This window comes from Mustela nigripes, chromosome 17 (assembly GCF_022355385.1).
Source record: "Mustela nigripes isolate SB6536 chromosome 17, MUSNIG.SB6536, whole genome shotgun sequence".
Taxonomy (NCBI): domain Eukaryota; kingdom Metazoa; phylum Chordata; class Mammalia; order Carnivora; family Mustelidae; genus Mustela; species Mustela nigripes.
This window is the reverse complement of record NC_081573.1, coordinates 9,574,756-9,602,385: the sequence shown is the minus strand read 5'-3', so window position 1 is coordinate 9,602,385 and position 27,630 is coordinate 9,574,756. Positions and strand designations below refer to the sequence as shown.

The following is a 27,630-nucleotide window of genomic DNA, read 5'->3' as shown; positions in this document are numbered from 1 at the left end:
CACCCTGTTATTAGCATTATTTCCATTGCACAGATGAGGAAATTGAGGCGTGGAGAAGTGAAGTACCTTATCCTGGGTCTTATGGGTGCGAGTGGCTCCAACTAATATGGGCGAGAAGCCCTGCCCAGGATAGGTTTGTTTCTGATCTTGTGAGTTAGGAAAAAATCTTCTCCTTCCCAGCAGCCTGCTTCACTCCCACTCTCCACTCCCTGCTCTTCAGCCCAGACACCTCAGACCAGAAAACCAACGGCACCCTCCCCCCAAATAGACAGAAATACGATTCAGAGCAAAAAAATAATTTTTATTTATTTATTTGAGAAGCTCAGGGGCTGGTGAGGGATAGAAGGAGAGAGGCCTGGCGATGACACCTCTCTCTGTACCCCGCCTAGTGCATTCTTAACCGAAATGAGCACCTGACAAAACCAGGTCAGGAAGGGGGGGTCTGGATCCCACAGCGCATGTTAGCTGGAACAGCAAAGTCTGAAAGGAAAAAGACAGAGTTGAAACTAAGGGACCCCAGCAGACCCCCTCTTGCCCTACTGGGGACCCAGAAATCCAAGGAGCCCTTCTTCTTTGGAATATTATAATTCTGGCCCTAAGCCCCCTTCTCCCTCAGACCCAGGAGTCTGGCCCCCAACTGCTCACCTATCTGCTGAGGCTTGGGCAAGTTCAGGTTGTCCATGACCTTGACAAACTCCTCACAGCTGAGGGTGAGCCGCGGGTTCAAAGTCCGCTCCTCCTCCACGGTGGACACTGTGAGCCCTAGTGGCCAAGGGAGGCGAGGAACGTCAACCCGGCAAGTGCCTGGGGCCTCCTTTGACTACATTTCCCAGGAGGCTTAGGGTGCATCTGGGGCCTGGGACTCCCAGGCTCTTCCCAGACTGTCACAGAGACCAAGCTCTCCTCGATTAGCACTATGGGAAATGTAGTTTCCCACATTCCCCAAGCTCTACAAGGAAGTCCCAGGAAAATGCACGCCCTTTGGAATTCTAGGACTCTTGTTTCTACATGAACACTCAGCACACCTAAACACTTGTTCTTTTTGGCCAGAGAAATTTCTGGGAATTGTAGTCTCCATGCCCCACAAGGACTACAGCAGTTTGGTACTCCCTCTCAAATGAACAGTTATGTAAGTCCCACACCTCCTCCAGGAAGCCCTCACCACGGTAATCATGAGCAGGGTAGATCAGACAGTCTCCAGGAAGCGTGAAGATCTTTTCGTGTACTGAGTGGTACAAGGTCTTAGCACAGCCTGGGGAGGGAAGACTCAGAGGTGAGTAAGTCAATAGCAGAGAAGGTTTCTAGCCCCTTCCCTCAAGAAAGGGTGGGAGGATAAAATCACAGTAGCTAAACCTTCCTCATTTTCTGCTGGTACTGCTTTGTCTAGGCACAGAAAGAGAGGGAAGGGCATTCTAGACAGAAGGAACAGCATATGTGAAGAATTGAGGACTGGTGAGAAATTCACCATGGTGGTAAGTAATGTTGGGATGAGATCCAGAAGCACCAAGGAGTTGTGCCCTCAGCCAGGGGATGCCAAGAAAGGGTTCTGGGCAGGGAGGCTAGACTAGAAGGTAAGAAACTGAAGACATGAGCCCAAGGAGGAAAACAGTACCATGATTCCAACAACAAAGCTCTGAGTCCTAAATTGGGTTAGGGGCAAATCTTTTTGGACCCTCCTTCCACCTTTCATTTCAAATACTTCAATTGCATAACTGTTGGGGGTAGATAAATGGAGGACTAGAAGCCTCGCAGAGAAAAAGACAGAGACCAAGATGGAGAGATAAGGCCAGAGGAAGAGGAAGCAAGAGGCAGCCTGGGGATCTGGTCACACACTGCCAGCTCAGGGCTATTCTGTCTTTCCTCTGATCCTGCCTTGCCCTCTGCCCTCAAGGCAGCAAAATCCTCCCAATCTAGTGTCAACCCCACATTCACCCACATGCACACAGGACAGCTAAACCCTGAGATTTAAAACTGAGCTCCTGGGACACCTGGGTGGCTCAGTTGTTAAGCAGCTGCCTTTGGCTCAGGTCACGATCTCAGGGTCCTGGGATCGAGCCCCATATCAGGCTCCTTGCTCAGCGGGGAGCCTGCTTCTCACTCTCCTACTCCCCCAGCTTGAATCTCCTCTCTTGCTGTGTCTCTCTCTGTCAAATCAACAAAAATAAAATCTTTAAAACTGAGCTCCCTTCCCACAGTGAAATTCCTGAATCTAACTGCCCCCTCGCAGCCAAACCCCTGAATCAAACTCCACACCCTCCCCTGCTGCAATTCCAGCACCTAAACTCCTTATGGGGTTTAAAAATATGGCCACAGTGGGGGATGCCTGGGGGCTCAGTTGGCTAAGCATCTGCCTTCGGCTCGGGTCATGATCCCAGGGTCCTGGGATTGAGTCCCACGTCAGGCTCCCTGCTCAGTGCGGAGTCTGCTTCTCTCTCTCTCTCTCCCTCTCATGTCCCCCACCCCCACTCATTCTCTCTCTCTCAAATAAATACAAATCTTTAATTAAAAAAAATTAGTGCTTCTGTCTGCTTCTCTGATCATTCCCTTTGGGAGAACCCAGCTGCCATGTCATGAAGACAAATTACCCCCATGGGGAGGTCTCTGTGGTGAGGAACTGAGGCCTCTGGCCAACAGACAGAGCCAGCTTGCCAGCCATGTGAGTGAGGTACCTTGGCAGCAGGCCCCCCCACCCCAGTCAAGCCCTTGAATGATTACAGCCCAGACACTGAGCCAGGACCACCCAGCGAAGCTGCTCCCAGAGTCTCAACTCTCAGAAACTACGTGAGATAACGTCAATCAATGTCAATCACTGCTTAATTCATTAAGGTCTGGGGTCACTGGTTTCACAGCGACAGATAATGATACACCCTTGCATCTAACTGTCCCCCAACAAGCAAACTGCTGAATCTCCCTCCCATTTGCAAATCCAGGAATCTAATTTTCCCTCACTGTAGCAGCTAAACTTCTTTAATCTAATCCTGACCCCTAAAAGTCTAACATTCATTCATTCATTCTTGCAACAGGTACTTCAAACTCTGGCACACAGAGAACCATACTAAGATCTCAGGCTAGGAAAAGGGGCCTGTGACCTTGCTGGAAATCCGTCCGTCCACACCCTCGGATGAGCAGGGCATCTCCAGTGAAGGCCATGCTGTGGTCATTCAGAACAAAGGTGACACAGCCCGGGGTGTGGCCAGGGCTTGCTCGGGTCTCCAAGGCCTGGTGGGGAAGGAAAATACAGTTACCAATAAGCCAAGAGCTCTGGCCTCATGATGAAACTGGCCCCAGAAGCCCCCATCCCACCCCAGGATCACATCTAGCTAGCATTGGCGGGGGTTGTTAAAGAATTAAGTTTGGGGCAACTGGGTGGCTCAGTTGGTTAGGCATCTGCCTTTGGCTCAGGTTGTGATGCCTTTGGCTCAGGTTGTGATTCTGGGGTCCTGGAATTGAGTCCTGTCTTGGGCTCCCTGCTCGGGGCGGGGGGTGGGGATGCATCTGCTTCTCCCTCTGCCCTCTCCCCCTGCTTGTGCTCACTCACTCTCTCTCTGTCAAATAAATAAATATAATTTAAATTAAAAAGAAAACAAATTAAGTTAGATTCCCAGACTTAAACCTCATACCAGGGTAAACTCCCAGTGAATTAAACACTTAAAGCAAGAAAACTGGGGGCGCCTGGGTGGCCCAGTTGGTTAAGCCTCTGCCTTCAGCTCAGGTCATGATCTCGGGGCCCTGGGATCAAGCCCCACATCAGGCTCTCTACTCAGCCCGCTTGCCTCTCTGCCTACTTGTGATCTCTGTCTGTCAAATAAATAAATAAAATATTTTTTAAAAAGCAAGAAAACCATAAAACTGTGACAACAACAAAAATACAAACAAATATATATGATCTCTGGTTAGGGAAGAAGATTCAAATGTGATCCCAAGGTCATAAATCATTACAAAAAAAGATTGATGGTTTGACTTTATATAAACCTGAAGTTTCTGAGTGGCAACCACACCATAAACAAAAGTGAAACAGAACCAACAAGCTGACAAAATATATTTACAACATATATGCACCACACAGTAGTTAGTATACTTCATATACAAATACGATCTTCAAATCAATAAGAAAGAGATAAGCACACTAATATAAATAGGGAATACCAAACACTCATTTAAAATTATGTTACTGAAATGAAATTTAATGATATACACAAATATTTAATAACATGAAAAGACATTTAATATCTGGTAAGGGCTAAAAGCAGACTACAAAGTAACTTGTATAGTGTCGATTTTTTTTTTAAGATTTTATTTATTTATTTGACAGAGATCACAAGTAGGCAGAGAGGCAGGCAGAGTGAGAGGGAAGCAGACTCCCTGCTGAGCAGAGAGCCTGATGCGGGACTCGATCCCAGGACCCTGAGATCATGACCTGAGCCGAAGGCAGTGGCTTCACCCACTGAGCCACCCAGGCACCCTGTAGTGTCGATTTTTTTAAAAAGGTTCCTTGTTGGGATGCCTGGGTGGCTCAGTGGGTTAAGCAGCTGCCTTCGGCTCAGGTCATGATCCCAGCGTCCTGGGATCGAGTCCCACATCGGGCTCCTTGCTCGCAGGGAGCCTGCTTCTCCCTCTGACTCTGCCTGCCTCTCTGTCTGCCTGTGCTCGCTCTCGCTGACAAATAAATAAATAAAATCTTTAAAAAAAAAAAAAAAAGGTTCCTTGTTCACTCAAAACATACTTTTTTCTTTAGGCTTTTCCTACATTACCCCCAGCTTTTTTTAAACAGAAAGCATGTCATTTTATAATTGAAAATAAAACACAAGATTCAGGATAAACTAAAGATCTAAAATTTTAAAAACAAAAGATTTCTAAAAGGAAATATATAAGGGTATATGTAATCTTATATAAGGAGATGTGTGTGTTTATATATATATATATATAAAATCTTGAGATAGGAAAGGTTTTTGTAAGCATATTAAATTCAGAGGACATAGGGAAAAACAGTGACAAGAATGACCACATAGTTTAATTTCATTATAGAAAAGAACAAGAGTTAAGAGACAAAAAAAAACTCAGGGACGACAGTATTAGCAACATGTATAAGAAAGTATTATAAAGTATGAATACCCATCATATATAAAGAGTCCTAAGCATCAACAAGAACTTCCAAAAGAAAAATGTGCAAAAAGAAAAAAAAAATGGGCAATTCATGGAAGAGGAAATAAATAATAAAAAAAAATCTAAAACAATGTTTGATCTCCCTTTTAGGGAGAAAGGGAGAGAGATTTAAATTTAAAAACCCTTATTTTTCACCTACCAGATTGACAACTGTCAGAGTTGCTCAGCCCTTATGTTTCCTGGGATGTGGGTATGACTCAGTGTAGCTGATTTAGAGGGCAAGTTTGCAATGTCTACAACACCTCAAATGTGGACTCTGACCCCGCAAAGTTTCTGCTAAGACTCTACTGTTAAGAACTTCAAACACAGGGGCACCTGGGTGGCTCAGTTGTTAGACGTCTGCCTTCCGCTCGGGTCATGATCCAGGGGTCCTGGGATCAAGCCCCGCATCAGGTCATCAGGTTCTCTGCTAGGCGGGAAGACTGCTTCTCCCTCTCCCACTCTCCCTGCTTGTGTTCCCTCTCTTGCTGTGTCTCTCTCTGTCAAATAAATAAATAAATAAATCTCTTTAAAAAAAAAAAAAAGAACTTCGGACACATGGGCAAAAATGCCCACCCAAGAAATCCTCATTATGTAAATCCCCACACTCAGTTCAGGGAAGCAATTGTCAGAAGAAAAAAAAAAATGTTACCTTCATGATCTAAAAACCGCTTATAAGATTAGTTCCCACTCACACAGCATTCCCCCCACCAGTTAGCATCCTGATCTAGGATGGACACCAGGTACAGATCCTGTGTCCACACCTGGTATCCGTCCCACCCTTCCCCACTGATGGGTCTCTGGTTTGGTACAGGGCATCAGTGTGCTGAGCCAACCACTTCCTTTCCCTCTGTGGTAGCCTGGGTGGCTTTGGACATGGTTCTCAGACCAAGATCTCAGTAGGTCTCCTGAAAATGTCTGGGAAAACTTTTCCCTTCCTGATAAAAAATGTTTGGCACCTCCCCTTCCCACTTTATCTGGTTCTAGACAAAAGTGTGATGGCCGCAGCTGCAGCAACCACCTTGCAACCATGAAAAAGAATCCCCCAAATGGGGCTCCTGGGTGGCTCAGTCAGTGAATCATCTGACCGTCTTCTTCCAGACCCCCTGTTATAGGAGAAAACTGAACTGCCAAATATTTAAGCCACCGTATGAGTTTTTTTTTTTTTAAGATTTTTATTTATTTATTTGACAGAGATCACAAGCAGGCAGAGAGGCAGGCAGAGAGGGGGGGGGGGGGGAAACAGGCTCCCTGCTGAGCAGAGAGCCAGATGTGGGGCTTGATTCCAGGACCCTGAGATCATGACCTGAGCCGAAGGCAGAGGCTTAAGCCACTGAGCCACTTCGGCACCCCACCGTATGAGGTTTTGATTACTTTCAGCCAAACACTTTCCTGACTCCTATATCCGAGGATATATGTCCAATGCAAAACAAATGCAAAGAAAATGATCTTGCAAAATGTTGTGGGAAAAATCATGACCCTCCTGCCTAAAATTAACATAACCTTTTGGTGGTCGAGAAATGATCTCTCACTCCATACTCTCTGATTTTATTTTAATTTTATTTATTTATTTGACAGACAGATTACAAGTAGGCAGAGAGGCGGGGGGGGGGGGGGAGCAGGCTCCCCGCTGAGCAGAGAGCCCAATGTGGGGGTGGGGAGCATTGATCCCAGGACTCTGGGATCATGACCTGAGCCTAAGGCAGAGGCTTTAACCCACTAAGCCACCCAGGCACCCTGATTTTTTTTTTTTTTAAAACAAAAAGCATGGGTGTCCTTTGAACCAAATATTGTGGATGGATATTCAGGAGTAATGTTGAAAACATTAATCACCAAAAACAAAAACAAAAAAGAACAAACAACCAGCTGATCACAGGTGTAGCAATGGGTACTGATTAATCAGGACATCGGCTATAAACAACCAACAGTTAGACAGTATACATGGAATATATGGCACAATTAAAGCCTATATTTGGTGTATGTAATTGTCTCTGTGTATAAATTGGACATAATTTTAATATCAATTGAACAAGAACCCGCTTGCCACATGGACTGAAACTCCTGAGGCCCCGAGTCTGTGTAGCAAGTGGCTTTGCCGATGATCAGCATCCCTGTTTATCTGACCTTTCCTTTCTCTGGAATATCTAGCATCTATCCCCCCGCTCCATACCTCCCACAGTCCTGCCCATCTTGGCCTCATCCTCTCCTGCTTGGACCAACCACCTGCCTCCACCTTGGCCTACCAGCCTCCAGCCATCCCCCATATGACCCTGAGGAGGGTTTCTACTGCCCGGATTCAGACCTGCTCCTCTCTGGTCATGACCCTTCCTTGGCTCCCACTGTCCCCCAGACAGAGTTCTGGCTTCTTAGCCTGACTTCTGAAACACCCCTGTTCCACTGCCTGCCCACCTGTCCAGCCCAATGTCCAATAACACACCCAGCTACTCTGAAATCCAGGGGTGCTTCCAGAAAGCACCAGGTTTCTCCACACCTCTATGCCCACACAATTCTCTCTGCTAGGTACACCCTTCCCTCTCCCATCGGTCAGGTCTGCTCATTCCCCAGAGCCCTGATACTGACTGACCCCTTCTCCTGTGCCAGGCTCTCTCCTAAGTGCTCAACATGACTGAACTCATCCAGTCCACACACATCCTTATGAGGCAGGTACCATTCCTGTTCCCATTCTACAGATGAGGAAACCAAGGCACAGAATAAAAATGAGCAAACCATAACTAAATGTGGAAATACGAATGGATGTCACAGATAAGACCAAAAAAAAAAAAAAAAGGATGCTGGACACAGAAGAGCAGAGAGGTTGTGGCATGGAACAGAATGGAGTGGTGTGGGATGGGGTGTGGCAGGAAGTGGGAAATCAAAGCGTGCCTGGTACACAGTACAGGGAAGTGGTGTTTCATGTGGAGGTTTCAGTCATCAATCCAGATGTAAAACAGCTATGTTTTAGAGAGGGCACATGGACTAGGAGTTACGAACAGCATCTGGCGCCAGGTGACATGGGTTCTAAATTTGGCTCTGCTATTTATTACTAGCTGTGTGGCCTTGGACAAGTCACTTCACCTCTCTGTTTCTGAGCTTCTCTGCTCATTTGTAAAATGGGTATAATAATTGTCCCTAATTCAAAGGGTTATTATAAATATTAAGTTCCTGGGGCATATGGGTGATTGGGTTGGTTAAGCATCTGCCTTGGGCTCAGGTCATGATCCCAGAGTCCCGGGATCGAGCCCTTCATGAGGCTGCCTGCTCAGCAGGGAGCCTGCTTCTACCTCTTCCTCTGCCCCTCCCCTCTGCTTGCTCTCTCTCTCATAAATAAAAGCTTTAACAAAAAAATATTGTTATTTTGAGTGTGTTAAGCACTTAGAAAAATGTCCAGGACACAATAATCATGATATAATCAAAGTAACATAATAATAATGTTAAAAAAAACTTTTTAAAAGATTTTATTTATTTATTTGACAGAGAGAGAGAGAGCACGAGCAGGGGGAGCGGTAGAGGGAGAAGTAGGCTCCCCGCAGTGTAGGGAACTTGATGCAGGGCTCACTCCCAGGACCCTGGGATCATGATCTGACCCAAAGGCAGATGCTTAACGGACCGAGTCACCCAGATGACCCATTAAGGTTCTAAATTTTGTAAAACCACTGATATAGTGGAACCACAAGGCCTCCTGGGTTCAAATCCTGACCTGGCAGGGCATCTGGGTGGCTCAGTCAGTTAAGTGCCCGACTCTTGGTGTCAGCTCAGATCATGATGTCATGAGGACCACGGGATTGAGCCCTGTGTTGGACTCCATGTGGAGTTTGCTTGGGACTTTCTCTCCCTCTCCCTCTGCCTTCCCCCACCCCCAGTCTGTCTCTCACTCTCAAATAAATAAATGAATCTTTTGAAAAAAAAAATCCCAACTTCGCCACTTTCTCTGTAATTTGTGGGCAAGTCACTTTTCTTCTCTGTACATCCTTCTTTGTAAAATGAGAAAAATATTTCTCATCTATGTGGTTATGAAGGTTTAATGCGATCTGTTTGTCAGAGAAGATGCAATGGAGGCCCAAGGGCAAGACTCAGCCAGAGAAATGTTTTGTTTGGCCCACTCAGAAGTTATGAGAAGTCTGAATTTGTAGTCTACCCTTAAAAAGTGGAAGATTTCTCAAAAATGTACATTTGAAGCTTCTATTTTAAAAAAGGGAGCTTGGCAGTCAACAGACTACACTCTTCTTTTCTTTTCTTTTTTTTTTTATAAAGCTTATTTATTTAAGTAATCTCTACACCCAACTTGGGCCTCAAACCACGACCCCAAGATCAAGAGTCCCACGCTCTTCCAACTGAGCCAGCCAGGCTTCCCAACAGACTACATTCCTGAACATGAATAATCAACTTGAATTGTGCAGTGGGTGTCCTCTATGAATGGAACATGCATCCTAAGGTTTGCTACAGGCCCCACCACTCCCTGCTGCCTACAGTGGTATTTGATTATGAAAATCCTTCTAGACAAACACTGATAAAGAACACTTACAGAGCTCAGCACAATGCCTGGCAAGAAGCAAACCCTCAAAGCTTGTCAACTATTGTTAAATTATCATCATTACTATTGTTAGCCAATTCAAAATACATACAATCTACTTTGGTTGACGGCAAAGAAAAGAGGAGGTTGAATGACACCATGAAGAAACAACCAGACACAAACCAGAAGTGGGACATTCTCCAAGACAATAGACTAGAAACTTCGAAAGTCAATGACATGGTGCAGAAAGGGGCTGTTCTAGATTTAGAGACTCAACAGACCCTATAGCCGAGTGGCATGCATGAAGCTTGACTGGGTCCTGGTTCCTAAAAACTGCCATAAAAACGATTCCCGGGCACCTGGGGCAATTCGAACTTAAGCTGTATTTAAGAATTATTTCAGAATTAACATAGACTTGCTGTGATGAAGACTTTGTAAAAGAACTGTTCTCTCCAAGTGCAGATGAGGGAACTCTGAGGGTCTGCGAGGTGAAAACTATTTTCATGATAGTAGGAGGAGCTCTTCTGCCCTTCTTACTCTCATTCCCCAGTTCAGTGAGATTTTCCAGAAGCTCCATGACTGGTGATGATGTCATTGTTCTGCCAGCAGATGGAGTGCTTGGATATTCTTGTGTTTTCAAAACAGAGTCTCGGTTTTAATTTCTAATGCAGTAAAATTTTTCCGCATCTCTGAATAGATAGGTCTTACTTACTTACTTTTATTGACCTATAACAGACATACAACTAATAAGTAAATACTGATAGCTAGAACCCACATAAATAAAAGCTTTGAGGGCCATCCTGTAACTTTTAAGAAGGCCAGGAGCTCTGATACTACAAGGTTTGAGTTTGAGAACCTCTGATACAGGAGAACATCTTTACTCTCCGGATAAGTCGTTAGGGTTGACATTTCTGAATGCAAGTTTCTGAATGGTAAGAGAAGAAAACGGTATAAACACACAGAGAGAAATAAGGCAAAGGTAGCAAAAATGTCAGCAACTGGGGTGCCTGGGTGGCTCAGTTAGTTAAGTGTCTGCCTTTGGCTCAGGTCATGATCTCAGGGTCCTGGGGTTGAGCGGATCGTGTTCTCTGCTCAGCGGGGAGCTTACTTCCCCCTCTCCCTCAGACCCTGCTCATGCTCTCTCTCTCTCTCTCAAATAAATAAAATATTTTTAAAAAATCAGCAACTGGTGAACTTTAAGTGAAGGGTATGAGAGTGTTCACAGTACTATTGTTTCAATTTGCTATAGTTATTAGAATATTAATAAAAGGGTGTGGGGGGAGCACCTTCTATCTGGACCTCCCAGACCTCCACCGGTCCCTGAACTGGTTGAATCATCTTTTCAGCCACAGAATAGTTTTTAGGGATTCTGTGGAGCCTAACCTTACATTCTTCCAACAAAATTCTTCCTCCCTTCCTCCTTCCACGGCTTCAAATACGTGCACCAACTCAGCAGCTGTCCATTCACCCGTTTGGAGGGTGGGGTCAGCACCTTCTCTAACTACTTCACATCAGCTCTGGGCAACTCCAAAGGGATCGGCGCAGCTGGTCCCACGGCCCACACTGCCCCCTGGTGGCAAGCAGAGTCTGGACATCTATTCCAGTTGGTCCCAAGTTCATTGCTTTGCTCCATCTAATCTTGGTATAACCGGCCACTATATCTATGCACTTCTAAATTCAGAGTGTCTTTTTCCATTGCGGCTAAATAGTCTGAACCTCTATTAGTTAAACCTTCCTTTCTTTCGTGAAAGAAATGACATTAGTTGTTCTAACGTTTAAGGGACAGTGCACTGATGTCTCTAACTTGAAGATGCATCCAAAAATAAGACAGGTGAGGGCACCTGGGTGGCTCAGTGGGTTAAGCCACTGCCTTCGGCTTAGGTCATGATCTCAGGGTCCTGGGATCGAGTCCCGCATCGGGCTCTCTGCTCAGCAGGGAGCCTGCTTCCTCCTCTCTCTCTGCCTTCCTCTCTGCCTACTTGTGATCTCTCTCTGTCGAATAAATAAATAAAATCTTTAATAAAAAAAATCTCACTACTTTTATTTACTTTCTAACTGAGAGATTTCAGTGCCACCTGGGTGGCTCAGCCGGTTACGCATCTGCCTTCAGCTCAGGTCATGGTCCCAGGATCGAGCCCTGCATCTGGCTCCTTGTTCAGCAGGGAGCCTACTTCTCCCTCTCTCTCTGCACGCCCTGCTTATGCTCTCTCTCTCTAACAAATTAATTAATTAAAAAATAATAATTAGTTCCAAATGGAAGGAAGTAGTGAAATTCTCACCCAGACCACATGAGAATCACCTATAAGCTTTTATTTTACTTTATTTTATTTAAGATTTTATTTATTTTTAAGTCATCTTTACACCCAAGGTGGGGCTCAAACTTACAACCTCAAGTTCAAGAGTCTTGTGCTCCATTGACTGAGCTCGTCAGGCACCGACCTGAGAGCTTTTAAAAGAAACTCATCCCCTGTGTCTGCCCCAAACAATGAAATCAGAATCCCTAAAGTGGGATCTGGGGGCTCCGTATCTGGCAGTGCTCTTCAGAAAACTTTCTTTCTTTCAGAAAACTTTCTTTCTTTCAGAAAACTTCAGAAAGTTTTCTGAATCTGCCACCCCTCACTGGAGCTCAAATGTTCAAATCTTATTGCTCAGTAAAACAGAAAATTCATTGTACAATGAAATCACCCAAATCTGGCCCACTGTGAGTATAAAATATAACCAGCTCAAAAAGTGGCAAGTTTGGGGTGCTTAGGTGGCTCAGTCATTGAGCATCTATCTGCCTTCTGCTCAGGTCAGGATCCCAGGGACCTGGGTTGGAGTCCTGCATTGGGCTCCCTGCTCTGCAGGAAGTCTGCTTCTCCCTCTCCCACTCCCCCTGCTTGTGTTCCTTCTCTCACTGTGTCTCTCTCTGTCAAATAAATAAATAAAATCTTGAAGAAAAAAAAAAGGTGGCAAGTTCTACTAAAGTTAATCATAGGTCAGTCCTCTGACCCAGGAAGTCCGTTCCTTGGAATTGAGAGCAATGTCCACCAAAAGAGTTGCATAACAGCCGTCACAGCAGCCTTGTTCTTAATAGCCCCAAATCTGAATCAGCCATCAAAGGGAAAATGGGTAAATTATCATAAATTCACACAATTAAAATGCTCTACATTTTGGGAAACCATGGCTGGTACATGAAATTTGGCCTGTCGTATGCTTTTGTATGGTCCGAGGGCCACGAGTGGTTTTTTTATGCTTTTTCAAGGTTGAAAAAAAAATCAAAATGAGAATTGTATTTTAAAACACATGAGAATTCTTGAAATTAACATTGCAGAGGCCAGAAATCGAGTTCTGCTAGAGCACAGCCATGCTTATTCACTTGTGCATTGTCTCTGACTGCTTTCACGCCAACAGGGACCATATACGGCCTGCAAAAGCAAAAGTATTTACTGTCTGGTCCTTTACAGAAGGGGTTAGCTAATCCCTGGGACAGAGCAACAAAAGGAAAGACTGCAACCATACACAACGTGAGGAGTGAAAGAAGCCAGAACACCAAAGAGCCCACATAGTACGAGTCCTGTTTCTGAGGTCCAGAACACATGGAATTAATCTAAGATTAAATAAATTGGAAGATGGGTCCCTGGCTGGCTCAGTCAGTAGAGCATGTGACTCTTGATCTCAGGGTCTTGGGTTCAAGCCACAGGTTGGGGACTGGGGATGGGACCTACTTTAAAAAAAAAAAAAAAAAGTAAGAAAGAAAGTTGCTAAGATTGCAAATCTTCAAAGTCCTTATCATAAGAAAAAAGAAAAATTTTAAAATGAATAAATAAGTCGGCAGCTGGGGTGATGGGGGTGTTGTTGTCAATGGCCAGGAAGAGGAACAAGGAGGCCTTCTGGAGTGATGAGTTCGCTCTGTATCTGGATCTTGGCTGTGGACATGCAAGTGGAAACATGTAAAAATTTAACAAGCTGGCACACTTTCTACTGTATGGCATGCATGTTACAAGTCAATTTTTTTAAAGTAGAGGGAAGAAAATGAGGGAGAAGTGTGACCATCTCTAAAGGTTTATAAAGAACTCAGATGAAAACCACACCAAACACCAAATAATCATAAAGACAGATGCTAACAAGTGTTGGCAAGGATGTGGAGAAACTGGGACTTTCATTTTTTTTTCTTTCTTTAAAGATTTTATTTATTTACTTGACAGAGATCACAAGCAGGCAGAGAGAGAGGAGGAAGCAGGCTCCCCGCTGAGCAGAGAGCCCGATGTGGGGCTCGATCCCAGGACCCCGCGACCATGACCTGAACCGAAGGCAGAGGCTTTAACCCAAAGTCACCCAGGTGCCCCTCTTTTTTTTTTTTTTTTTTTTAAGATTTATTTATTTATTTGAGAGAGAGGAGTGGGGAGGGGCAGAGGGACAGAGAATGCTGAAGCATACTCCCCATGGAGCCCGATGGGGAGCCTAAATCAAGAGTCCACTGCTTAACTGACTGAGCCACTCAGGTGCCTGGAAACTAGGCCTTTCATATGCTGCCTGTGGGAATATAAAATGGTGCGACCACTTTGGATATTAGTCGGTCAGTTCCTTCAACTATTTTTTTTTTTTAAGATTTTATTTATTTATTTGAGAGAGAGAAAGACAGAGGTGAGCAGGAGGATGCAGACTCCACGCTGAGCAGGGAGCCCCATGTGGGGCTTGATCTCTCAGCCAAAGGCAGACACTTAACTGACTGAGCCACCCAGGGATGCCCACCACCCGTTTTTTTAGGTAGGCTCCACACCCACCATGAGCTTCAACTCACGACCCTGCGATCAAGACCAGAGCTGAAATCAAGAGTTGGACGCTGAACCAAATGAGCCACCCAGGCTCCCAAGGTCCTCAAACTATTACACGTAGAGTTATTATTTTGATCCAGCAATTCCATCCTATAGATACATCCAAGAGAAATAAAAACAGCCACACAAAAACTTGTGCATGAATAGTTATAGCAGCATTATACATAATGGTAAAAAAAATGGAAGCAGCAGAAATGTCTATCAGCTGGTGGATGAATGAATGAACAAACGAGGCGAATTCACACAGTGGAGAGTTACTCAGCCATAGGAAGGCGTGAAACACTGACACCCGTTACAAGGATGACCCTTGAACACTTATGACAGAAGCCAGTCACAGAAGACGACACAATATATGATTCCGTTTCTATGAAACACCCAGAATTGGTGTTTCCTTGAGAGATAGAAAGTGGATTTGTGGTTGTCAGGCGAGAAGGGAGGGGGCTGGGGTGACAGCTAAGGAGCGTGGGGTTTCTTTCAGAAATGACAAAGCTATTCTACAGTTAACTGTGGTGATGGGTGGACTCAGCTCTGAATACACTAAGTTGCTGAATTGTACACTTCAAATGGATGAACTGGATGGTTTGTGACTATCAATTAAGTCATTTGAAAAAAACCAGACACGGAAGCTAAATCTGCCACAGCTAAACCCTTCGACATTCATTCAAAACATTGCTTGTCCAGTCTCACAAAGGGCTCACGTCGATATGAAACCCCAACCACTGTTCACTCTTCTAAGCCTGCTCAGCTCAAGGAATGCTTGCTAGCCCCTGACACTCACGGACAGTGTACATTAAGTTACAAGGCACTTTTTCACCTGCTTCCAGAAATAAAGAGGCTGCCCCCACGGGAGCTCCACCCTCTGACACCCCCCCCACCCCCGCCACACACACAGAGCTCTCATCTCTAAATGCTCAAACTCAGATAAACTGTCCCCATTTAGCAAAATCCTTTAACCTGGAGGTCAAGTCCCCCCACTGTCACTTGCCCATTCTGTCCCCAAAGTCAGCCCAACTCACTCTGTAGCTTTAGCAAGTCTGATTGGAGAAAAGCCTGGTCAGCCTCTGAGGGCAACTCCCCTCAGCGCCCTCTCCCCAAACTATTGCTCTGGGTTGAAATCCTGGCTGGAAACCTGCTGACCTTGGCTAGTGACAAAGATGGAAGAGGAGGTAGGAAACTTCAGACCCTTCCGCGTGAGGCAAGAGCTCCACCAAGGGTGAGGCAAGCAGGCACAGAAGGGTGAACATTTAAGGAGGCGCTAGCTGAAAGGTGCCTACCCTGCCCTTGCGGGACTGTGACTGTGAGAATAAGCGCCTCCTTAAATGTTGCGCCCTAGGTGCCTTGCTCGCCTCACCCTAGTCCTGGCCCTGGGCAACAGGATGCTCCTTCCTCTAATAGTGACTCTAGAAGCCTGAGCTGGAATCTCTCTCTCAGCCCCAGCTCAGAATTCTAGCCCTCAATCAACTTTTATAGAGATGCCAAGCCAAAGGTGCTGCCCCAAGGCTGTAGGAAACTCCACAAATGCTGTTGACTTAAGGGGCTTGGCCAGAGACACACCTGCCCAGAGCCTCTTGCCCCAGTGCCCCACCTGGGTTTATGGCACCCTCCTCCCACAGACAAACTCAGGGATCAGGAGCCCCCGATCAGAGTTCCCTCCTACCCAGGGGCTCAGGAGCCCAAGCCCTCAGCCCGCTCTTCCCTTGAGGCCAAGAAGTCCAGGCCACCACCCTCTCCGGACCCAGCATCCAACTCACGAAGCGCCCGAAGTGGATGGAGTCTCCATCCTCAATGTGCAAGTCAGCCTGGGCCCCACTAAGGCGGGAGATGACAGACTGGCAGCCGGGGAGTAGGGACCGGAGCAGCCCTGAGCCCGTAATGTGGTCCGCGTGGCAGTGGGTATTCACTGGGAGAGAGAGGAGGGCCTGGTCCAGGAGGGCTCAGAGAGGACGCAAGACTCCCAGCCCCCAGCCCCCTCCTCCCTCAGACCCAGGGGTTCCGCCTCCAGACTGACCAGCATACAGCAGCCGCAGCCCCAGTTCCTTGACCAGCTGGGCATCCCGAGGCGCCGTCTCCAGAACCGGGTCGATCAGAACGGCCTCGTGGGACTCTCTGTCACCCAGCAGGTACGTGTAGGTGCAGCTCTTAGGCTCAAACATCTGGGAAGGGGGAGTGAGACAGGTGAGAGCGAAGAACGAGACTCCCACACACGGGGGACCCAAGAGTCCGAGCCTCGACCCGATTCTTTTCCTAAGATCCAGGAACACAAAACCCAGCCCCTCCTTTCCCCTCGGTGTCCGGAGTCTGTTCCGTCTGAAACAATGAGGCCCAACTTCCAAATACCCCCCAAATCAGGCTCCCCATTAACCTCTCACGTAAAGGACTCGGGAGTCCTGCCCGATGCCCACGGGATCCCCCAACTCTCGGCTCTATGTTTTTTTCTTTTTTTTTTTTAATTTTATTTATTTATTTGACAGAATCACAAGTAGGCAGAGAAGCAGGCAGAGAGAGAGGAGGAAGCAGGTTCCCTTGGCAAGCAGAGAGCCCAATGTGGGGCTTGATCCCAGGACTCTGGGATCATGACCTGAGCGGAAGGCAGAGGCTTTAACCCACTGAGCCACCCAGGCGCCCCCAACTCTCGGCTTTAAAGGACGCCGGAGTCCCGCCCTGCCACCGTCCAGCGCCCCGTGGTCCCGCTGCGGGCCCAGACTCCTCGCACCTGCCGTAGGAGGATGGGGACTCCAGAGCCGCTGCGCTGGCTAAGCCGCCGCCCGGCGACCCTCAGTGTGGCCCCCGCCATCGCGCCCGCGGCCCGGTGGGGACTGAGTGGACGCCAGGCGCTGGCGGAAGCCGGGTGCCCCCTATCTGACCTGGGAGGGGAGGAGAGGGGCGGGGCGGGGCGGGGGCGGGAAGAGGGCGGGGCCCGCCTTAAAGGGGCCACGAGCTCTGGGGCTCAGGGCTGTCTGGGGGAGAGAATACAGAGACCGCGTAGACAGCGAAACCGGGAGACACTCAAACGGCTCAAAAGGCGAGGGAGAGACGCTGGGAGCACCACAGACAGGGAGAGAAATAAAATCCCAACAAGAAGCCCCAATACACTTGATAGCGGAACTCCTAATGTATTCTTAGTGGTTTTTAACAGGAGAGAGACCCAGAGAGCCCCTCAGAGATAAAGGAGATGCTGAGAGACTTGAGAGAGACTTGGACTCCGAGATACCAAGAAGAGAGACCTGGAAAGACTTTCAGAGATTCATGGAGAGATACAGAGTTGGAATGAGTTGTCCATCAAAGAAGTATGGTCAGAAAGATACACTTGGAAATTCTAGACGATTATGAAAGATAGGAAGAGATGTTGGGACATTAGAGCAAGGAGAAATGAGCAGAAAGAGGGAGAGAATCTCTCAGAAAGTAGAGAAACAGGCAGAAGGAAAGTTCCAAGTCAAGGAGAGAATATTGCTCATTGATTTCTCACTTGAGGGCTCCCATGTGCCTGGCTCAAGCTGGGCAAATCTGGAGACCCAGAGGTGAGTTCTGTCCAGTTTGGTGGGGGAGAATGGCACAGACACTGGGGCTGAAATAAAGGAAGGTTCAGGGATTGCCAGGAGCTTAGGAGAAGAAGGAAACAGGAAAACAAGGTTCCTCAGACACTCTTTGCTGTGAGAGTCCTCTAAATAAAACCTCCTCACTCCTGGGGCCCATTCCTATTGTTTTGGCAGGACTGCTAGACCCTTGAAGGCATGCACACCTTTTCTATCTTGTGTTTAAAGATAGAAAGTCCTTATTTTTTTAGAGACACACACTGAAGTGTTTCTGGATGAAATGTGTGGAATTTGATTCAAGGACCTTAAGGGGTAAGGAGACGATGAAATAAGATTTGCTGTGAGTATCACCCTTCCCAGCTCTGTGACCTTGGGCTCAACACTTACCTCTTCTGGGCTTCAGTTTCCTCCTCTGCAAGATGAGGTTGACAATAGCTCCTCCCTCATTGGGAAGATCTAGTAAGTTCAGACATGTAAAGAGTCTGGGAGAACACGCAGCACAGAACAAGCTCTCGATAGGAGCCCACTAGCATGCTCTCCTCACCCTCCTTGACTCCTTCCTCTCTGCCACCTCCTCCCCCTTCATCACTAGGCCCTGTTACATTAACCTCTCCAGTCAGGCCACTTCGCCATCATTCCCACAGCCCCAGTCAAGAAGCAGCAAAAAATACATGGAAATTGCATGGATTCCAGGACCTGGCTGTGAGAGTTCAAATTCCGAACCTGCTTCCTCCAGGCTGTGTGACTCCCGCCTTGTGCCTCATTTTCCCCTCTTGTGTGTGTGTGTGTGTGGGGGGGGAGCACCTCCTCTTAAAAAGCCACTGCCAGGATGAAATGAAAGAATGTATACAAAGTGCCCAGGACAGTTTCAGGAATATAAAAAGTGCCAAATAAATGTTGGTAATTAATAGTGTAATTAATATATAACAGCCACCTCACTGGGCTTGTGGCTTCTGCTCTGCCTCCCTACAATCTATTTTATGCAGCAACCAGAGCAAACCTTTTAAAATGTCAATGACAAAGAGACTGAAGAATCATAGAAAACACACACAGCGTGTGGATCTTGTTTAGATCCCAATGCAGACACACCTAGTGTAATAAAAAGATACTTATGGGATATGATGTCACATATAGCTTCACAATCATCTGGGAGGAGTGGGTGGGAGAAGTGAAACAACATGGGCCATCAGTAGAAAATTGTTGATGCTGGCGCCAATGGTATTATTAACGCAGAGAACAATTCTGTTTTCTCACACTTTCTGCATGTTTGAAAGAGAACATTGTTCTGGAAAGGAAAAAAAAAAAAAAAAAGCACGCACGCGCACGCGCGCACACACACACACACACACACACACACACACAAGATATACAGGGGGCCAGGGGAGAAATTCGATAATGTAAGAAATGACTCTAAAGTTTGAAAGTTTGGTAATGATACTTTGGGTTGTGTTTAAAGATAGAAAGTCCTTATTTTTTTAGAGACACACACTGAAGTGTTTCTGGATGAAATGTGTGGAATTTGATTCAAGGACCTTAAGGGGTAAAGGGACGATGAAATAAGATTTGTCGTGATGAACCTGGGTGATGGGCTGGTGACGGGCTGATTATACTCTTCCTCTTCCTTTTGGTTATGTTTGAAATTTTCCATAACCTAATAAAAAGTTTTTACAAAAGAGTATATGAAAAGTTAAACTCATTCATGTGACTTTCCATATTTAAAACCCTTGGTTTCCCATTCAGCTAGGCCTCTTTCTAACTCCTTGACCTCAAGTTCTCCATTGTCCCCATCATTCTATCTCCCCATCACAGAGAGTTTATGGCTGTTAATGCTTTCCAGCATTTCTTTGATACAGAGTTATTGGACACCTCCTATGTGCTAAGCTCTGTTCTGGACAGAGTGATAAACAAGATAGGTTGTTCATCTTAACAGAGCATACAGTATAGAGGACAGGTATGCTGTGTTATGTAGGGAGAGAGATGTGACAACAGAGTAGTGGAGGGAAGGGGGCTCCATGAGCTAGGGTGGACAGGCCTTCTACAGGCCTTCTACAGTGCCAAATATTTGAAACAAGATCAGGCAGGGGGGGTCAGACAACCAATGTGATGGAGAAATGACCTTGGGGGGACAGAGGGAGCCACTAAGTGTAAAGGCCCTGGGGTAGAAAGGACCATGGGTATACCAGCACTGGAAGTAAGGTAAGTTTGGAACATCGAGGTAGGAAAGATCCTCCGAACACATCATGCTCTTTCCCACCTTGAGCTCTCTGCTGTTCTGGAACGACCTTGATCCCATCATGGCCTAGTTCAATGCACAATGAAAACAACAGGTAATACTGGTAACATGTACTGACCACTGTAGGCACTGTTCTAAACTTTCCATTGATTATTGAATTTCGTCCTAAGACCCCAGAAAGGTGGAGAGACTTGGCCAAGATTACACAGCTAGAAACTGGCGGAGCCAACCAGTTACTCAGGCAATCTGGCTCCAAAGCTCGAATAACCCCACCGTCTAGCTCCCACAGCTCCCAGGACTCGCCAGACCTTGTGGGTTATCAGACTGAAGATCCACCCATGCAGGGCATTTTAATGGGCACTTCACGGTCACTCCCGTGGTGGGCGGGAAAGTGCACCATCACGGCCCAGGGAAAGGTGCCAAGCGTGCCACCCTGGGCCTGGCTCCAGGAGCTCCAGTCCTCCCAAGAACTCCGGCAGTGATGCTTCAGGAACCGCCGCCCCCTTCCCCAAGCTAACACCAGAACCGCAGCATCGGGGTGGGAGGGGCTGGGATTCTTGAATCACCCAATGACGAACGATGCCGGGGCGCTATGCAAATAGCATGTTTTTCATTGGGCGTCAGCTTGCTCTAAGCCTGGCGTTCCGCCCCGCCCACTCACGAATTGGCGGGACTTCTTTGCGAACGCTTTGAGGAGTGAAACCAGCAGCTGGCTCTTCGAACTCCCTCCCTCCGGGGAGGGGACTCAAGCTGCCGACGGGATTCTCGAAAGGGAGGGTGTTAGGGAAGGACGGCGCATATGTTGGGCACTGTCTCTGATCTCTACGCTCAGTTTCCCCCAGTTAGGTCCTGCACGTGCTTGACTCCAGTCAGCCACCGTAGGCCCCACACCCCGCAGTGTACTTTCTTACGACCGGTGAGACTCTACCGGTAGCTCCGTGCTTGCTCACCAACTGGCCTGCTTTGCGCACCCACCCCTCCTTCCATTTCTTCTCCCCCGCAGCGGCCTCCGCTGGCTGCGACTGCGCATGCGTACCGACGCCCCACACAGGCCCCCGGTGGGAGGAGGGGATGGAAATGAAGCTGAGCCGAGCCGCTCACGCGCGCTCCCTCTCCTCCCGTCGCTAGGCACGCGGCCGGTGCTGCAGCTTTGCCACGTCCGAGGGCAGCGCTGCAGCTGCTGCGGCCACGGCGGGAGGGGCATGGAGCCCCGCCCCCGGGGAGGGGCCTTCTGCAGGTGAGGCGGGCACCGCTCCAGGCCCGGACGCCTGGGTGTTCGGGAAGTGGACTGGGGGGATGGACGCCAGGATCTCCTTGAGAGGAATTCCGGAGGGACTGCACTGGTGCCTGAGCCTTGGTTGGGTGCATTGGTGCCCGAATGCCATGATTCCGAGGCGTGCATTGAGGCCCGGACGCTTGGAACCCCAAGGGAAAAATCCGTTAGGGTTCTCTGGATCGCCATGACACGCCACGTTCTTTCTGCATCTCCCTCTAGGTCTCCCCTCTACCCTCCCCGCTGGGGATGAAATTTAGCAACGAGAAGGAACCAGTTCACGCGGCGTCGATGGACTGAGACTAAACCGAGACTCGGGTAAAGCAACCTATTGGGAGGTGAAATCCCGCCCACTCCGCTCAGGCTCCTCCCTGGGACAGAGTTCTAAAAGACCCGTCCTCTCCGCTCGAAGGCCCCTCCCCTGGGTCTGAGTTGCTTTGGGACCTGTCTGTATAGCCTCGCCCATTCCCGGGTTCGCTTCCCCGGCTGGGAGGTTCTGGTGGGGGAGGTCCCGTACATTCTAGAGGCCTAGCCAGCTCCGCGCTCAGGGTGGCCCCCGAGTTTAAGTAGTAGAGTCCCCGCCCACTCCTCTTGAGGGCTCCAGCGCGGGGTCCAAGTCGCGAAGGGTCAGGTTTGCATAAACCCCGCCCATTGTGCTCTTAGGCTCCGCCTTCGCATAACCCCCGCCCCCGTCTCTGGATCCTAGGCTTAAAAAAACCTTGCCCCCAAACGGACTGGTGCCCGATTTTAGTTCTACAGCCCTATCCCCATCAGCCTGGTAATCACCAGCATTGCCTACCTCTCTCTGGGTTCCTAGACCAGCAAGATGCTGGAGCGAGATGCAGAGTCCGCCGCCGGGGACACCGATCCTAGTCCCACTGGCAAGGAACCGGTAACCAAAGGAGGAGGTGAGAGCGGTCCCGCCGGTGGGTAGGGGGGTATTCTACAGGAACTGGGGCTAAGAAAATCATATTTTGAGGGACTCTCTCGGTGAAAGTTTGAAGGCCTAGGGTGATGACCATTTGGGATACTCCACAAATATGTTCTGGGGAATCCTACTATTGGCTTTGGGGAACTTAAGTGATTTTTGGGCTCATAAAATTAAGCATCAGAGGGTTCGATATGCGGAATTTCAGGGTGTTCACTTGGGAATATACTAGAAACGGACACCCCAGTAGTTGCTTTGGGGTTCCAGCCAGGTAACCCTTCGGAGCTCCTTATGATGATGCATGGCAGAAGGTGGGGAATAGAGACTTGTCATTTGAGGAATCCCAGATGACATCTGAGGTTGGCTGGGGGAAGGGAAGCCTGGCCTAGATTCAGGGTGTTGGCTCATGCCTAGAGCCCACCAGCCCTCCTGTCCTGTAGCTCCCCCCCAGGGCTCAACGCAGAAGCCCAGCCAGTCGGTTCCAGGGCCTGCCTCGTCAGTGGGGGTGCCTCCCCGACCCCGCCGGCGGCCCCCACCCCAGCGCCCACACCGCTGCCCCGACTGTGACAAGGCCTTCTCGTACCCGTCCAAGCTGGCCACGCACCGGCTGGCACACGGTGGCGCTCGGCCTCATCCGTGTCCCGACTGCCCCAAGGCCTTCTCCTATCCCTCCAAGCTGGCAGCCCACCGCCTCACGCACAGTGGCGCCCGCCCACACCCGTGTCCACACTGCCCCAAAGCCTTTGGCCACCGCTCCAAGCTGGCAGTCCACCTCTGGACCCATGCACCCCCCCGCCCCCACCCATGCCCCGACTGCCCCAAGTCCTTCTGCTACCCCTCCAAGCTTGCAGCCCACCGCCACACGCACCATGCCACCGACGCACGCCCCTATCCGTGCCCGCACTGCCCCAAGGCTTTTTCATTCCTCTCCAAACTGGCCGCCCATCGCCTCTGTCACGATTCCCCGACGGCACCGGGCAGCCAGGCCACAGCCCGGCATCGCTGCTCCAGCTGCGACCAGGCCTTTGGCCAAAGACGCCTCCTGCTCCTTCACCAGCGCAGCCACCACCAGGCTGAGAGTCAGGGGGAGCGCGAGTGAGTCCTCCCCTCAGCTCATGGGCCCCTCTGCCACCAGCTGGGGTCAGTGAAGAGGTGGCATTTTTAAGCTGGGCTGTAAGGACTTGCCTTGAGCAGACAGCTGTCAGGGAGATGGACTCCACACTGGGTTCCAGCCCAGAGGGCTTAGGAACAATTTGCTCACCTGTTTTGGGGGAGGGGAAGGTATCATCCACAGACTTAGCGCTGGGCCCCAAACCACAGGCTTGGAGCTGTGGTTTGAAAGCAAATCGACTCCGGTTCTTCCCTTCATTTATAAGGCGAAAGTAAGAAGTCTGCTACCATCGTTGGTTGCCGAGGAATGTGGGGAAACGGGGTCTCTCCTTATTGTAAGTTAAATCGGTGCCTCCATTTTGGCCATTTGTCCATAAAAAAATTTAAAACGCTTACATGCTCGTGTCAACTATTCCACTTCTAGGAACTTACCCTATAGATAGACTCAAACACTGAAAAAGGCATAAGGATGTTGGGAAACCACCCAAGTGCCCACCAAGAGGGGACCAGCTAACGAAACACAACACAGTGTTTCGTTAGAACAGCCAGAAAACGGACTATGTTGCTATAGGAAATAAAGCTCTCTTTGTCCAGTTGGGGAACGAGTCCCTAAATATACGAAATGATAAAAGCAAGAACAAAGGGCTTACTGCCAACAGTGTAAACATTTTTTTAAAACTCAAGCTTTGGAGCCAGCCTAGACCCGCTGCTTATGAGCCAAGGGACCCTGGACAAGCTTTGTCACTTCTCTGGACTCGGATGCCTTATCTATAACATGGGAGTGCTAGGAGGCCTTTGTAAGGGCACAAGCATCATCTTTCGCAGTCACTTCCCTTCCTGGAGGCTGTTTCTCCTGCTATAAAATAGGAATGAGCGAACAATGGACTGCACTTCATTTTTCAGGTGTGTATTAAGCCCCTGTAGCATGCTGGGCCCTGCGCAGGGTGGTAGGCACGCAGCAGTGAATAAGACAGGCCTGGTCTAGCGAGGGGGAGTGGGCGCTAGTCAACTGGGGGCCAAGAAAAAAAAAAGCAAATAAGTCAACTCCATCTTGGAAGGCAGCTATGCTCACCACTATACCACCAACGCTGACAAGTCAACTCCATCTTGAAAAACAAAGTAGGGGAGGGAGCCTTGCTCCCCAGCCCAGGTACCAAGAATGACTTCAGAGTCCTAGGAAAGACATCTGCGGTGTTGGCATGGGAAAAGACGAGCGGAAGAGAACTGAAGGCTCCGAAATGGCCTTGTGCACACAGGAGGTCCTGACAAGTGACTATCCCCACAAGTAGATCGAAGGTTGGCACACTTCTGGAAAGGACCTGATAGTATATATGTTTAGGTTTTGCAGGCCACAGTGCCTGCCACAACCACCCAGCTCCGCCCCTGGAGTAAAAAAAAAAAAAAAAAAAAAAAAAAAAGCCACACACATTATGGTACACGAATGAGTGTGGCTCTGGTCCAATGAAACTTTACCAGAATTGTAGGTGAGCTGGAAACTGCCTATGGGATGTAGTTTGCAGATCTCTGCTGTAGGTGAATGGGGCAAGGACAGATTCATCTGTGAACGAGCTAAGAGATCTGGAAGGAAAATTAAGTGGGATCCTGTAGAGGCAGAATAATGGACTCCCAAAGAGGTCCATGTCCTACTCCCCAGAACCTGAGTATGTTAGTCTACATGTGGCAGAAGGGACTTTGTAGATTCGTGATTAAGAAGGATCTTCTCTTGAGATGGGGAGATTATCCTGATTATTCCAGGGGGTCCAATGTGATCATGAGGATCCTTATATGAGAAAGAAGGAAGCAGAAGAGTCAGAGGGGATGTGCCGATGGAGGCAGACACCAGAGGGATTCAGGGCCATGATTCAAGGGACTCAGGCAGCCTCTAGAGACTGGAATAGATAAGGAAATGGATCCTCCCCAGAGGAGACACGGCCTTGCAGACACCATGATTTTAGCCCACTGGGGCAGAAGTTGGACTATTGACCTACAGAACGATCGATAAGCTAATATATTTGTTTTTGTTTAAGGGTACGAAGCTTGGGATAATTTGTTACGGCAGCAATAGGAAACGTACAGATCCCAACCTCATACTATACACAAAAATAAGTTTCTGGTGATTTAAGATCTTTAAACTTGAAAAATAAAATGGATGTAAGTAATAAAGGAGACTACCTTCGTAACCTCAGAGGTACAGAAGGAATCCTTAAGACACAAGAAATGACCATCAGGGGCGCCTGGGTGGCTCAGTGGGTTAAGCCTTTGCTCTTCGGCTCAGGTCATGATCTCAGGGTCCTAGGATCGAGCCCCGCATCAGGCTCACTGCTCGGCATGGAGCCTGCTTCCCCCCTCCCTCTGCCTGCCTCTCTGCCTACTTGGGCTCTCTTTCTGTCAAAAAAAAAAAAAAAAGAAAGAAAGAAAGAAATGACCATCACAGAGCAAGAGAGTGGTAGATTTAACCATAAACCAAGTTATAACTATGACAACAGATACAATATTATATAGAGGGTTAGAAAAGACCTTTTTGAGGAGGCTGAGTTTTAGCTGAGATCTGAGATCTGAAATGAGTGGATGGAATGAGATGGTCTGTGGAAGTATCCAGCATCAGGGGTGGCACTGAGCAGGCAAATGCAAATTAGCAGGCTGCTAGACCAGGGGCTAGCTAGACCCAGTCCACTTGGCAAGGCCTTGGGGAAAGGTCGTGTGAGGGGGAAGGTTAAGTCCCTTCACACTGGAAGTCAGTTTCTATCAACATTTACACACACAGCTGTCCTAGATTTCCTCCACAACAACCACATCACCATCAATGTTTCAGGGACACAAATGCATTTTGAGAGGTGTCGATCTTGTCTAACCGCCATGGTACAGATGGGGAAACGGGCCAGGAGAGATGGGTTTTGCCTGCACCCACACAGCGGGCCAGGGCTGAGCCAGGGGGGATCCTGGCTCTCCCACACCCTGACCTCCCAAACTGGCTTGTACAAGTCAAGCCAGCTCCTGCCTGGGGGCCTTTGCACCTGCTTTTTCCTCTGCTGAGAATGGTTCTGCCAGACTTTCCCTCACTTCTCCCAAGTCCCAGCACAGGGGTCGGTCCTCTGACATGCCTTCCCTGCTGACCCTCTCTGAACCACACTACCCTGTCCCGTCGCTCTGTAACACTACCCTGTGTTCGTGCTCAATGCTGCACAACACATTCACAGTCTCTCCCCCAGCAGAGTGTCAGCCCCCTGAAAGTGGGGCCTCGGGTCTGGATTTTGTTTGTTTTTTTTTTTTAAGATTTCATTTATTTATTTGACAGAGAGAGATCACAAGTAGGCAGAAAGGCAGGCAGAGAGAGAGAAAGGAGGAAGCAGGCTCCCCACCGAGCACAGAGCCCGATGTGGGGCTTGATCCCACAACCCTGAGATCATGATCTGAGCCAAAGGCAGAGGCTTAACCCACTGAGCCACCCAGGTGCCCCTAGTGTCTGGTTTTCACAGCGCAGTTCCACGTATCTCACACAGTAGGTGCAGGAGGCAAAGTAACAGCCTCCCAAAGATGTCCCCATGCTGACCCCTGGAACCCAAGAATCTGCTTTGTGGCAAAGTAGAATTAGGATGGAAGCAATCAAAGTTGCTAATTGGCTCACTTTAAAACAGGGAGATTATCCCAGATTATCCAGGTGGGCTCGTGGTAAACACAGGACCTTTGAAGGTGGAAGGATGGGACAGAAGAGTCAGCATCAGAGTGACATGGCATGAGGAAGACTCCACTGGCCACTGCTGGCTTTGAGTACAGAAGGGGAATTGGGGAAAAGACAAGAAAGCACATTTCCCCCAGAGCCTCCAGAAAGAGCACAGCCCTGCTTACACCCTGAGTTTTTGTCCATTTTGGACTTCAGACCACCAGAACTGGAAGGTGATAAATTTCTGTAGGTCTAAGACATAAAGTCTGTATAATTTGTTACTGAGCTCTGACTGCCCTTTGCTCTGCTCCAACCCCTTCCTGACCTCCCCAGCTGTGGGATAACGTACAAGCTTCTCAACCTGGCACTCGCAGCCCTTCAGGACAGCCCTGTCCTTTTGCTTCTAGAGTGACATGAATGTTC

General features: G+C 48.4%; 2 protein-coding genes across 4 annotated transcripts; one reads left to right on the top strand and one right to left on the bottom strand.

Moving 5' to 3' along the window:
* Positions 1–280: 280 nt before the first annotated feature.
* Positions 281–17,350, bottom strand: ETHE1 (ETHE1 persulfide dioxygenase). Of its 3 annotated transcripts, XM_059381587.1 has the most exons (7): positions 17,183–17,350; positions 16,478–16,622; positions 16,221–16,369; positions 3,090–3,219; positions 1,163–1,252; positions 646–762; positions 281–480 (listed from the first exon to the last, which is right to left on the bottom strand). In XM_059381587.1, exons 1-7 carry the CDS (start codon positions 17,261–17,263, stop codon positions 428–430), a joined length of 765 nt encoding a protein of 254 aa, XP_059237570.1. In that variant the 5' UTR covers positions 17,264–17,350; the 3' UTR covers positions 281–427. The 3 variants fall into 3 exon arrangements, with proteins under 3 accessions (XP_059237570.1, XP_059237572.1, XP_059237571.1); XM_059381589.1 differs by lacking the exon at positions 646–762; XM_059381588.1 differs by lacking the exon at positions 1,163–1,252.
* Positions 17,351–21,158: 3,808 nt separating this feature from the next.
* On the top strand, positions 21,159–23,959 carry ZNF575 (zinc finger protein 575). The gene is made up of 4 exons (XM_059381590.1): positions 21,159–21,472; positions 21,731–21,826; positions 22,326–22,416; positions 22,877–23,959. The coding sequence occupies exons 3-4, from the start codon at positions 22,335–22,337 to the stop codon at positions 23,533–23,535; spliced, it is 741 nt and encodes a 246-aa protein (XP_059237573.1). The 5' UTR covers positions 21,159–21,472; positions 21,731–21,826; positions 22,326–22,334; the 3' UTR covers positions 23,536–23,959.
* Positions 23,960–27,630: the final 3,671 nt, after the last annotated feature.